The sequence below is a fragment of the Melanotaenia boesemani genome, chromosome 8, assembly GCF_017639745.1.
Source record: "Melanotaenia boesemani isolate fMelBoe1 chromosome 8, fMelBoe1.pri, whole genome shotgun sequence".
Lineage (NCBI taxonomy): Eukaryota > Metazoa > Chordata > Actinopteri > Atheriniformes > Melanotaeniidae > Melanotaenia > Melanotaenia boesemani.
The window spans coordinates 7,030,257-7,044,099 of NC_055689.1; the positions used below are offsets into that span (position 1 = coordinate 7,030,257).

At 40.5% G+C, this 13,843-nt stretch overlaps 1 protein-coding gene across 1 annotated transcript; it reads left to right on the forward strand.

Moving 5' to 3' along the window:
• Positions 1 to 11,634: 11,634 nt before the first annotated feature.
• On the forward strand, positions 11,635 to 13,476 carry dynlt5 (dynein light chain Tctex-type family member 5). Its single transcript, XM_041991521.1, has 4 exons — positions 11,635 to 11,749; positions 11,933 to 12,015; positions 13,045 to 13,169; positions 13,260 to 13,476. Exons 1-4 carry the CDS (start codon positions 11,640 to 11,642, stop codon positions 13,461 to 13,463), a joined length of 522 nt encoding a protein of 173 aa, XP_041847455.1. The 5' UTR covers positions 11,635 to 11,639; the 3' UTR covers positions 13,464 to 13,476.
• Positions 13,477 to 13,843: the final 367 nt, after the last annotated feature.

Genomic DNA, 13,843 nt, shown 5'->3' on the forward strand with positions numbered 1-13,843 from the left:
AAACAGCATCTAATAAAAAACTGCACCATTATTTTAAAATTTAGCAGCAATAAAAGTTTAAACCGGTGACTCACAATGTCTGGCAGAACAGTATCAACAGTCACAAAATGGAGAATATTTAGGAGCTCCTTCATGTGGTTTACTTCAACATCACTTGTTTTCAGAAATTCTGAGTTTAATTAGTATTTTCCACCTTTTTGTCTGTGTGTGCTTTGTGTTGATTTGCAACATTAATCCCAAAGACTCGAGTTTCTGACTGAACTGGGCCTGAACTGAACCATTTGGTCAGCAGTACATTAGTCTTTCACTTTTGTCTTTCACAGTTATTAGATTTTCCTTAATCACAACCATTAATCTTTCATTTCTTGAGAGAAAACTTTAAATCATTGATTTTTATTCTACATGCATTGATGCTAGTTTAGCAGTCAGGAGTGAGTGTGAGAGATTATTGGTTGGCCCTCCCTACCTCTCTGGTACCTGCTGCCTGGTACCCCACCACAATGCAATGGAATAAGCAGACATAGAAATGGATGGATGGATGGATGGATGGATGGATGGATGGATGGATGGATGGGTGGGTGGGTGGATAGATGGATGGAGGGAGGGAGGGATGGATGGATGGATGGATGGAGGGAGGGAGGGAGGGAGGGAGGGATGGATGGATGGATGGATGGGTGGATGGATGGATGGATGGATGGATGGATGGAGGGAGGGAGGGAGGGAGGGATGGATGGATGGATGGATGGGTGGATGGGTGGATGGGTGGATGGGTGGATGGGTGGATGGATGGATGGATGGATGGATGGAGGGAGGGAGGGAGGGAGGGATGGAGGGATGGATGGATGGATGGAGGGAGGGAGGGAGGGAGGGATGGATGGATGGATGGATGGATGGAGGGAGGGAGGGAGGGAGGGATGGATGGATGGATGGATGGATGGGTGGATGGGTGGATGGATGGATGGATGGATGGATGGATGGAGGGAGGGAGGGATGGAGGGATGGATGGATGGATGGAGGGAGGGGAGGGAGGGAGGGAGGGATGGATGGATGGATGGATGGATGGATGGATGGAGGGGAGGGAGGGAGGGAGGGAGGGATGGATGATGGATGGATGGGGTGGGTGGGTGGATGAGAGGGATGGAGGGAGGGAGGAGGGATGGTGGAGGGATGGATGGATGGATGGAGGGAGGGAGGAAGGGATGGATGGATGGATGGAGGGAGGGAGGGATGGATGGATGGAGGGAGGGAGGGAGGGAGGGATGGAGGGATGGATGGATGGATGGATGGATGGATGGATGGATGGTGGATGGATGGATGGATGGAGGGAGGAATGGATGGATGGATGGATGGATGGATGGATGGATGGATGGGTGGGTGGGTGGATGGAGGGAGGGAGGGAGGGAGGGAGGGAGGGGGGATGGATGGATGGAGTGAGGGAGGGAGGGAGGGAGGATGGGTGGGTGGATGGATGGATGGATGGATGGATGGAGGGAGGGAGGGATGGATGGATGGATGGAGGGATGGAGGGAGGGAGGGAGGGATGGGTGGATGGATGGATGGATGGATGGATGGATGGGATGGAGGGAGGGAGGGAGGGAGGGAGGGATGGAGGGATGGATGGATGAATGAATGGAGGGAGGGAGGGATGGATGGATGGATGGATGGATGGATGGATGGATGGATGGAGGGATGGATGGATGGATGGATGGATTGGATGGAGGGAGGGATGGATGGATGGATGGATGGAGGAGGGAGGGAGGGAGGGAGGGATGGATGGAGGGAGGGAGGGAGGGAGGGAGGGAGGGAGGGAGGGAGGGATGGATGGATGGATGGATGGATGGAGGGATGGAGGGATGGAGGGAGGGAGGGATGGATGGATGGATGGAGGGAGGGAGGGAGGGAGGGAGGGAGGGATGGAGGGAGGGAGGGAGGGAGGGAGGGAGGAATGGATGGAGGGAGGGAGGGATGGATGGATGGATGGATGGATGGATAGATGGATGGATGGATGGATGGATGGATGGATGGAGGGATGGATGGATGGAGGGATGCATCAGGCCTACAGTCCTGACCAAATGTTTTGCTTTCACTTGCTTTGCTGTTTCAGCATTTTGAAAGAATATTCTACATGTTTCTATTAGATTTTCTGTTTTAAAGCAGAAATCAAATTTGTGGTAAAATCTTCAGATTTTCTGTGTTGACCCTTTTTCTTTAAATTGTCTGCAGTTGACTCACAAACTAAACATCACATTCTGAGTGAAATCCCAACTGATGGTGAGCCATTCTTTCCTTATCAATCCCTCAAGCTGATCCCAGTTTGCAGGTTTCTATTTGTCCATTCACCTTTTGAGAAAAGTTCTGGATTGGATAAAGATCTAGAAAGTTTTCAGGCCACTATTACAGAATTTCAATACATGATATGACATTGTTGTAGCCTTGTGACTTGGTGCATCATGCTGGAAAATGCACTGAAAGTTATTAATTATTTTAACTTTGAGGGAATCTTGAAGTCATTCTTTGTTCATGGCTGTGTTTTTCTGCAGAACTGGGAGTGAGCTCACTCCACTGGATAAGAAGGACCCCACACATGTATAGTCTCAGGGTGCCTCACTGCTGTCTTGACATAGGACTCCTGGTAAAGTTCATCTTTTCTTCTTTGGACAACTGATTTTCCAGATGTCCTTAATAGACAGAAGGGGGCCTCCTTGGAGAATGTAACTTTACGCCAGTCGTCTGTTGTCCAGTCCTTGAACTTTCTGCAGAAATTCATTTTTTCTTGATGTTCTGCTTGAAGAGACATTGCCTCTTTGCTGCCCTTCTCTACACTATGGCCCAAAAGTTCTCATCTAACAGTGTGTGCAGAAGCACTCACACCTGCCTGCTGTCACTCTGATCTGCTGGCAACCTGATTACATGGCTGGCTCCTCAGCAGGGGATGATCCGGGCACTTGGTAGACATTCTTGGACATCCTGAAGCTTTCTTCATCACAGCAGAACCTCTCTCCTTGTTTTTAAGGATGTAGTACAGTTCTTGTAGGTGAAATATACTCACCAGTAATTTCCTTGCAACTAAGCCATTTTTATACCAAGCAATGATGGCTGCACCGGTTTCTACAGAAGCAACCATTGCTTACCGATTAAAAAATGATTTCAACTTTCTGCTGTTAACCATTACTGGAAGTGGGCGTGGCACTTCAGCTGACATGTATTTACTAACACTTGTGCTGATCATATGATACCAAAAGAATGATGGGTAATCATTTTATGTCAGGACAAAAGTATGATAAAAGCTGGGATTCTGTGATGAAGTTAACATTCATACTAAAGATGTTCTGATCGGTCTTCACGACAATATGAAATAAATACGCTTCATCAACATGAAAACCAGTGACGTGCAGTCAGGTGAGGCAGCAGTAGCTGCATTCAAAGCAGGAGATGATCACCTGTTTCATGACCAGGCTGAAAATTGAAAGTTCAAAGCTGGTGCAGGATGATCTCGCGCTGGCTTACAGTCAGATATTAATGTCTATTAATGAAGAGTGTGGAGGAAAACAAGTGTTGTGAAATGTTGCAGCCTCCTTATTAGAAAACAACCTACACTTAATAAAATTAAACTAGAATAAAAGAAAATATTAACCAAAGAATTTGTTTTATTTTTATTAGTTTTGCCTTTTTAAACATTTTTAGCTTGTCTTTTCGTCCATTTTTGCCTTTCCCATGACATTTTTCTCCACAGCAGCCTCCATGTATCAGGCTATTATGCACATTAGATGATGTCATTTAGCAATTTCTAGCGAATTTTAGGACAGCCAGTAGCTACTTTTCTCACTGAGGAGTTAGTAACAGTGGGTGTGTGAGTGTAATTGAAAGAGGAACGCTGATAGGATAAGAAGCATTACCAGTTGCATGCTGTTGAATGAATATTGAAATAAGATGCTCTTTTCAGTTCTTACAATTGTAAATCAGTGCCTCACCAACCATAAACTTCACCGCACGTCACTGATGAAAACTGTTAAAAGTTAGTGAGACACACAATTTGAGTCACTGCAAAAACTTTTGGCCAAGACTGTAGTGGGTTGAAGCAGTGTAATAAAGTGTATATGTGCATTCATATACACTGGAGTCCAGTGAACTCATTGTCATGTTCAAGAAAACAACTGGAAATGATCTGAGCTTTGTGGCATGGTGCATTATCCTGCTAGAAGTAGCCATAAGAAGATGCTTCACTGTGGGATGGACATGGTCAGCAACAATACTCAGGTAGGCTGTGGTGTTCAAATTATGCTCAACTGTTACTAAGGGCATCAAGAAAATATTCCCCACACCATTACACCAACACCTGTGTGAACTGTTGATCCAAGAAAGAATGGATCCATGTTTTCAATATTCTGAACCCACCATCTGAATGTGGAGCTGAAATGGAGACTCATCAGACCAGCAACATTTCTCCATCTTCTGTTGTCCAGTGTTGGTGAGTGTGTGTGAATTTTAGCCTCAGTTTCATGTTCTTAGCTGACAGGAGGCACCCGGTGTGGTCTTCTGCTGCTGTAGCCCACCTGCTTCAAGGTTGGACGTGTTGTGTGTTTAAAGATACTGTTCTACAGACCTTGGTAGAAACCAGTGCTTATTTGACTTCCTGTTGCCTTTCTATCATCTCCCACCAGTCCATCCTCCTCTGACCTCTGACATCAGCAAAACATTTTGCTCACTGGATATTTTCTCTTCTTCAGACCATCCTCTGTAAACTCTAGAGATGGTTGTGTGTGAAAATCCCATTAAATACTCAGACCAACAACCATAAAATGTTCAAATTCACTTAAATCCCCTTTCTTTTGCATTCTGATGCTCAGTTTGGACTTCAGCAAGTACTCTATGTCTACATGACAAAATATAAGTTGCTGTCATGTGATTGGCTAATTAGCTATTTGTTTTAACATCTAATTGAACAGGTGGACCTTCTAGTGATCTGTGAGTGTTGATTGTATATTCTGTCCACATGATTAGAGTATTCATTTCATTTCAGTAAAATTTTTCCCATCTAGAGAATATTATGAACCAAAAGGCTACCTTTATGTCCTCACACATCTAAAATGGTGCTAACCACCACCCCACAGACAGTCTGTGTGGGTTTCTCCATCCTCACTGGAACAGTCACTGAGGTTTCCAGTAACTTTTACCGCCACACACTAAAGCCCTCACACTTTAAATAACCTCATGGGGGCATTGAAATGCGTGGTTATCCCACAAGAAACTAACTCCTGTGCTAGTCTGACCCTGAAACAGAGAAGGTGACATCCTTGGCTCCACACTCACCACCTCATAATCCCCGGCCAACAGACTGGGGATGGCTGAACGCTGCTCCGGTGTGGTCCTCTGAGAAGCACCCCGCATTTTAGAGGTGAAAGCCCTCCTTGTCACCAAGTGAAGCTTCGCTCTGTAGATTTTAACACGAGACTCGGAAGTTGTCTGGACAGTTCTCTGCTGTTCGGGGAGGAGGGGTGGATGTCAGTGAGAGTGTCTCATCAGCTCTCAAAAGCACAGTTAGTGTCAAACAGCAAATCAACAGACAGGATGTGGAGCTGTTTGCTTTAAAAATAAGCCCTATGACAAATTTTTGCCCCGACTGGCACAGTCAGAAAACTCCAAAGCGTGTTTCTAAAAAGCCTTTTGTGTAGAGGCTTAACAGACACTTGTTTAAGATGCATGATCATTTGAAGGGTTCTGGAGAGACTCACTTTACTGCAGACAGCTGCAGTTTCCACTCCCACTTAATGGTGAAAAGCACACAGTAGAACATTTTAGTTAGCAAAGAAGCACACATGCAAAGGCTGTGACTGTGAAAATGACATTTATTTTGAGTTTTTTTTTCTTAATTCGTTTTAATAAACAGGGTGATGTTTGCTCCTTGAATTTCAGCTGCTATTAAGATATTCCTCGTTTAAATACATCCAGTATTGACCAAAAATTCAGATGGTTTTCATTGTTGATGTGGTTAAAATGACGTGGTTTTTCATTATAGACTAAAAACTTGAAACCCTTTAGATGATCAAATGGATCTCCTCAGCAAAGAAGTATGACCTTAAAACACTGTGGAGTCAGCATTAGTCACTGAAGTGAGAACCCACAAATAGTTCACAGCCTGTTAACTGTATGCATCCTGGATATATGATTCCACTTATTGTGATGAATGGCGTGAGTCATGATGGTCTGTTTAAGACTTCATGACTGCCTGGGGGAGGCAGAGCCAAAGGAGCAATCGCCCTGACCACTCAAATGTTTTTATACCATAGTTAAAACAGAGAAAAACAAATGGGCCTCCCTGCTTAAACCTGCTTGAGAGGGGCCACAAAGGACCTCAGAAGGAACCACAGAAATGCTTAACATCCAGTTTAGCAGAGTAGTAGGGCTCTGAGTTTAACTGGTAACTCTACGATAAAAGAAAAATTGTTTAAAATTAGGTTTTTTTTGCTGCTGTATTACATAGCAGTTTAAAATGTAAGACACTATTAAATGGGGAAGGAAACTGGAAGTTTTCTTGTCCCAGTCGTATGATTATTAATCTCCTAAAAAAAAGTCTTACATGTTTCAGTTTTCATTATCAAACTCTTAAAACAGCACACGGCAGAGCTATGGCAGATTTTTCGCACTTTTGCGCCACCTAAGGTTGTGAGATGTAATAACACTGTTACAAAAACAAATCTTCATCTGAGCGCTGCCCATAACATGCCCCAAGGTAGTGACGTACTTATTCAAATGTTACTCATCGAGTCAGAATATACTGCTTTACCAGTATCATAATAAAACATGTGAAGTTTGGATACAAAAATAATAAAATACATCTTGCAAACTGATTCCCCAGATAAAAACATTTGGTATTGGCATGGCTATCACTGATAGCCAATTTTTTTCCCCTTTCTTTATAAGATTTTATCAGACAAATGTAAGGATACGGTTGTTTGTGATTTTGCTTGACTTTTATGTACCTTTTAAACATTATTTATTGTTCTTTTATTGTCATTTTTACAATTTGTGTATTTTATGTCTTTTAACTTTTGGCTACTGCGTCTGTTGATTGATCTTTTGTGCAAAACTTTGGTCATCCTTGTTGTTTTTTTAAGGACCTTTATAGATAAATTGGTATGGTATGGTTTGACAAAAATGTGTTTTTAAAAGATTCATTTTTAACATACATGTTTCTGCCTAATAGCAAATATCAAATCAAATTTTATTTATAAAGCACTTTTCGTGCAACCCATAATAAAAACTAGTTTAAAAAAGCCTTCACACACCATTATTTAAAAACACACACCTTATTGTAGTCTCTTTTACACACACTCACTTTTTGCTTGGAACTACCACACTAATAATATCAATAACTACAAAGTTGAGCGAGGGGTGAGCAGAGCCGCATGCTTTGAGAGAGTTTAGTCTCTGCTCGTCACCATTGTTCATCTTATAGGGCCACCTTTGCTCAGTGGACATACCCCTCCTTTGTACTGGGTGCGTGTGCATCATGTTACGGCTGCACCACGACCTCCGCTGCTATTTGTGCCGTTTCAGTCAGTGGTTTAGTTTCCACTGGGTGCACCACAGTGTGTATCAGAAGCATCCCAGAAGTGCGGAGCGCCATGGCAATGTGCTTCTGGGACGCTTCTGATACGTGCGGCTCACCCGGTATAAAACAAACCATTGACTAAAACAGCCGTGAATAGCAGCGGAGGCCGCGGTGCAGCCGTAACGTGTCGCACACGCACCTGACTTAATTCCACCTTGACGCTTCACGCACTCAGAATGCGTCAATTTACGCAGTTCAGATAGGGGTAGACAGGAAATCAGAACGAGAGCAGTGTAAAAGCTTCCGGTAATTTTCAAAATAAAAGCCCCTGTGCAGATTTGTGCTCCTAAATCATGTAAACATTATGTATTTAACCAGTCAGAGGGTCTCAGGCGCTTCACACCTAACACGCTCCTGGTATAGATTGCCGTGCCACAAAGGTTGGAATAAAACCATGGTGCAGCCGTAACATGGCGCACACACACCCAGTGTAAAGGAGAGGTTAATCTGTCAGGATGCTGTTCTGCTCACAAATATCATACTGCTCCATCGTGGTGCAGAAATTACTCCTCACGATGTTTTCACTCATGGGTACTATTTAACTTGCTCCTGTTACGTTAGAGCGAGTAAACAGTACCTGTGAATCAGAACACATGTACAGTGCTTTAAACGAAGCCTGATCTACTTCCATTGATACGGTTCATTTGGCGCAGTGTGAACGTTCATTCACACTCTGGTGAACAAGCAGACCAGAGTTCAAAGAATGCTGCATTTTGATCAAGAACATGGCAGCACTGATGTACGTCATATAAAAAACATGTGCACATACATTACACGCTACGTTCACTTGCACTTCAGCATCTGAGGTTTACCCAGGGGAAGTCAATCACAAAAACATAGATCAAAAATAAATAAGGTATCCTGTTTTTCAGTATTGTTACTGTGTGTGATGTAGTCAGGACTGATTCCTTCTACCTTTACATGTCTGATCTCACCTTTCAGAGACTGAGTGGTGCTCCCCTCATTCAAAGTAGAAACCCTTTCCCATAACATTGATGTCTTATATACATCTTTATCTAGATGGTTATTTCACACAGGAAGTACATATTGAGATCAGAGTAATGTGTATATTCAGGGGTTCAAGTTAATTCTGCCTTTAGATTATCTGTCCATAAAATTCTTTTTTAGTCTTCACCCTGTTTCTTGGCACTGAATGATTTTGCAGACAGACTATGCTGCCATGTTTATACACATCAGCAAAGATATGTCACCAAGCAATTTCATTTTATAGCTGGCTTTGTAGAACATACTATAATTTTTAAAAAATATTTTCAAAGAATAAATTAAATTGCTCTCACATCTGTTTTTCTTTCTTCCTTTTCTTACATTATGATCAGCCTAAGAAGAATTTTTTCATTTAACCCTCTAAGAACCTAAGTCATAAAACTGTGACAAACACAAGACCATGTAACCAGAAAGAGAGCTTAAACCTGCATCAACTATATATAGAATAGAAATACTTTATTAATCCCTTTGGAGAGTCCTCAGGGAAATTTGGGTACCAGCAGCAATACAACACCAACAGTAAAGCAGGATAAGCACAAGATATAATATATACAGGTATAAAGTAAAATAGAGGCAATAAGGTGCAAGAAAAGTCTAAATAGAATGCAATAAATAATAATAAGATAAGTTAAATAAAACAATATAAACAAGCATTGCGCACAGTAGAGGTGGTACAGATTCCCAGTTCACTATTGCACGTATAAGTTATTGCACCTGTTTGTATGGGTTATTTTGCATGTGTTGTATCAGGTGGACTGCACACCTCCCTCTCCCCCCTCCTTCTCCCCCTCCTGCCTAATGCAGAGTTGTACAGTTTGATGGCTCGGGGGACAAAGGAGTCTCTGAGCCGGTTGGTCCTACTCTTGGGGAGGAGCAGCCTGTTACTGGTCAGGCTTCTCTGTGCACTGATGACAGTGTGCAGAAAATGACTGGCATCATTCACAATAGCCAGTAGTTTTTTTAGTGTTCTCCTCTCTGCCACTGTCACCAGGGAGTCCAGCTTCATGCCAACCACAGAGCCTATATAGAGCATATATGTGTGTATATATATATATATACATATATAAAATATATACCTGTGACACCACAATATGAAATTAGATTTTTTCTCACAGCATGACTTAAAAAGTTGCTAAGCAGTTTGCAATAGTCCTTTAACATCTGCAGGCACTCTTTTAATGACAGTCTAATCTGCATTTTTAAATCATATATAGATATTTAAGAAGTGGAAATTACATGGTGGTTCCACAATTTATCTTTAACCTGATCAGAAAAAAACAACTTTGGTGCAGCATGTCAAACTTGGCTTATCTGCAACAAGGGTTTACTGTTACACAGCCTGTTCAAAAGAACTTAAACCATACAATATTGCCATCTAGTGGTTGAGTATTGTTACTGACACTACAAATCAGAGAGATGGAAAGATTAAATCTTAATGAGGTGCATGGCACTTCTGGCAGCTTCTAGAGGATGAGACGAGATGCTCCTACCTAAACTGTCATAAACATTTACATCGACTAAGAACTGATCAATGCATGTACTGTAATAACTTTCTTTGTTGAATATTGAGCTGCACCACCTTTGTTAATCTGGTGTGGATTAATCAGAGGCAAAAAGGACCACCATAGACAGGTTAAGAGTACTAACAGGTAAATCTTTATTAGAATTAATAAATAGCCAATCTAAGACCTCTGGGACGGCAGGCCAGGAAGGGTGCCCCAGCACAGCTTCTCCACAATCCTGGACAGCACTGCAAACAAATAGAAAAGTCACACCCCTATAAGAGGACAGCACACAGGACTAACAGCACAGCAACCGGTACACTGCACACCAGCTGATTCACGATTACACCACCCCTTCAGGACCACGACAACAGCAGGCAAGTCAGAACTCTTTATCACTGTAGAGGGAAGCGGAGCGCTGCCCAACCAACTAGCTAATTAATTAAAAATTTATATACACTAGGATATATCCAACAAGACCACATACAAACAAATATGAATGATTATAACTAAGTGACTCACTTACTTGGTCATTTTTGCATGTGAATGTATTAAACATCAATCTGGCTAAATGTAGTATCATCTCTCTTTTATTGGCCCAGAAATTCCATAAAAGAGGCAACAGCTTGAAGCAACTTTTAGATAAACAGCAATTCAGTTTATTCAATTCTCCAAATGGTGCGCTTGATCCATTTTCTTCCAGCAATATACAGACATGGACAAAATTGTTGGTACCCTTTGGTTAATGAAAGAAAAACTCACAATGGCCACAGAAATAACTTGAATCTGACAAAAGTAACAATAAATAAAAATTCTATGATATTTAAACAAAGTCAGACATTGCTTTTCAACCATGCTTCAACAGAATTATTTAAAAAATAAACTCATGAAACAGGCCTGGACAAAAATGATGGTACCCTTAACTTTTATTTCTTGTTGCACAACTTTTTGAGGCAATCATGGCAATCAAACGATTCTTCTACCTGTCCCTGAGACTTCTGCACCTCTCAGCAGCTATTTTGGCCCACTCCTCCTAAGCACTGCTCCAGTTGTCTCAGGTTTGAACGGGGTATATATATATATATATATATACACACACACACACACATTTAATTATTTAGCGACTCCCAGTTTGAAACCGGCATCTGTATTCTCCCTTTGTAAGTGTATTAAGTGCAATAAACTTTATTAAAAAAAAAAAAAGAAAAAGAAAGAAAAAAGAAAAGAAAAGAAAGAAACTCTCCACCCGCTGCCGTTAACCGTTGCCATAGCAACGCCAAACTGTTGGATTACTGTGCTGTTTAGGAGGTCCTGAAACCGATACCAGTAAAAAAAAAAAAATTAATTAATGATTCAGTAATATTTATCATAACCCCAGTTTAGCTCGACGTGGTTGCTGTTTGTTCATTAAGACTCCAGCGTTCATCCTCAACTGAAAGAATTGTGTATTTACGAGCTATCGTGAGTAAATTAAGCTAGCAAAGTTGGCGCCTTAGTTTTTTTATGAGAGATGAGCTGAGATGTCTGATCAAAATATAGACAAACTCCAAAAAAAGGAGAAGAAGACAGGCAAGCTGCCTGCTGATGGAAGCCACGGAACCAGAGGAAAAGAAACGGTCAAGACGAAAGAGTGAGTAACCTGTACAAATTATGTCGTCTAATACGTTTTATCTGTCTTGTTTCTGATGACTCAGCACGATAGTGTTTGCCTGAAATTTTATTTGGTAACCATTTAAAGGTGTTTATTTGAATATCAGTCTTTAGCAGTGCATTTTCTCTGTGTTACTGTGTTATTTTTCCCTAGTTCTTTTAGTACTGTGTCATATACCGAAGACCTGGGACAGCATGAAGACGCCACTCAGAGAACTGTAACTTTGGAGAATACCTACCAGCTGGGTGCAATAAAGCTCCTTTCACACATTTTCACAATTCACAAAGTCATCTCGCCCTTAGCAAAAAGTAGTATACTTGAAGTTTATTTCATTAAGTATACTTGAGTATAGGTATTGCAAGTATTCTACAGACCATGTACTTGTAGTGTACTAACTTAATACTTCTTCAGACTAAATTGGAACATTTCAAGTTTAAAAAATATACTTTAAGTATACTTTAGGGTCATTTTAAGTTTACAAAAGTACACTTCCAAATAGTACACTCATGTCAGCATGCTAAATGTACTAGGTAAATACTTCTAGTCCACATTTTATTTTATTGAAGTATACTTTAAGTATACTTTTATGAACTTAGAATTACTAAAACAAAATTTTTGGGAACATAAAGATATTGCAGTTGAGCACACATACTATTAACTGTAAACTTTTAAGGTTTACCTGACCTTATTCTGTTCTTGGATCAAGATCTACTAAATATTAGTACTTTGTGGCAGAAAGAAGTAAAAAAAATAATTAAGTACAAGTATAAGCTTTAGTATGAAAGTATAAGTTGTAGTATTAATGTACTTAGGCTCAGACTTTTCTTGATACTTTTCAGTATAAGCGAAGTATACTTCAGTATACTATTCTTAAGTATAAAAAATATAGTATATTAAAAGTAAACTTTCAGCATACTCTCAGTTTTAGTATAAAATAAGTATATTCGTAGTACACTTTAATAAACTACTTTTTGCTAACACTTTTAGATATCCAATTTAATCTGATTTATTGTATCCCTGTTTTAATCTAATAAAACAAACCTGTTATATGATCCATATTAGCCCAGTTTTTAATAAATATGTTTAAATAAACTAATTCAGAAATGGATAAATAATATCTAAGTAGTGATGATGACTGACTGAAGTGAAATTTTTTACCTCTACTCCATTTTGTTTTAGTGTAAATTTAGCCTTATATATAAAGCCTCATATCTAAAGCATGAAATCAGAGATGAGTTTTATTAATTTTTTTTGTGTTTTTTTTTTTAACACAGGACCTAATAAACCATTTCCCGTCACTGCTGCTTCAGACATACTGAAGGATGTACTTACCAACCACCTCCAAGAAGAAAACTATGAAGTACAACGGGCTCGAGAACTGACGCTAACTCTGTGTGCGGTAAATATAAACCAATGCAATTTTCCTCAATCTTTTTGAATCTCTGCTTTATTATTTTAATTATTGATAATTATTCTCTTTTCCTCCAAGATAATAAGAAGCCGTGTGAAGGAACTCATGGTCCCCAGATATAAAATTGTTGTGCTAATCCACATTGGCCAGCTCAACGGGCAGAGCATGCAAGTCAGCAGCCGCTTTCTGTGGGATGCATCTAACGACACCTTTGCATCATACTCCTTCAAGAACAGGTCTTTGTTCTGTGTTGCAATTGTGTATGCTGTGTACTTTGAGTGAAACATCCACAATATATGTACTAATAAAAAGATGAATTTTCTTCTGTCAGCTTCTTTATATGTACTGTATACTATGAAGTATAAAGAAACAGAAGCTTTTGACAAATTATGATCATTTTTATTCGTGCCAGCATGGAAAGTGAACTTGTGCATAGTTTAAAAGCTACATCAAAATATATCCTTAATATTACAAGAGACATGTCTTGTTAGGTGACTCTGCCTTGGTGAAATTTTCATCAGGAATGTCAAAAAAATGGGAAAGAAGGATCAAAGGTCAGTTAAGAAGGATCAAATACATTCAATGAAGGCCTGCCCTTCAAGATCTGTTGGACATAACACCATTCAGGACTGAGCAGTACTGCAGATTTATCTAGGTGGAAG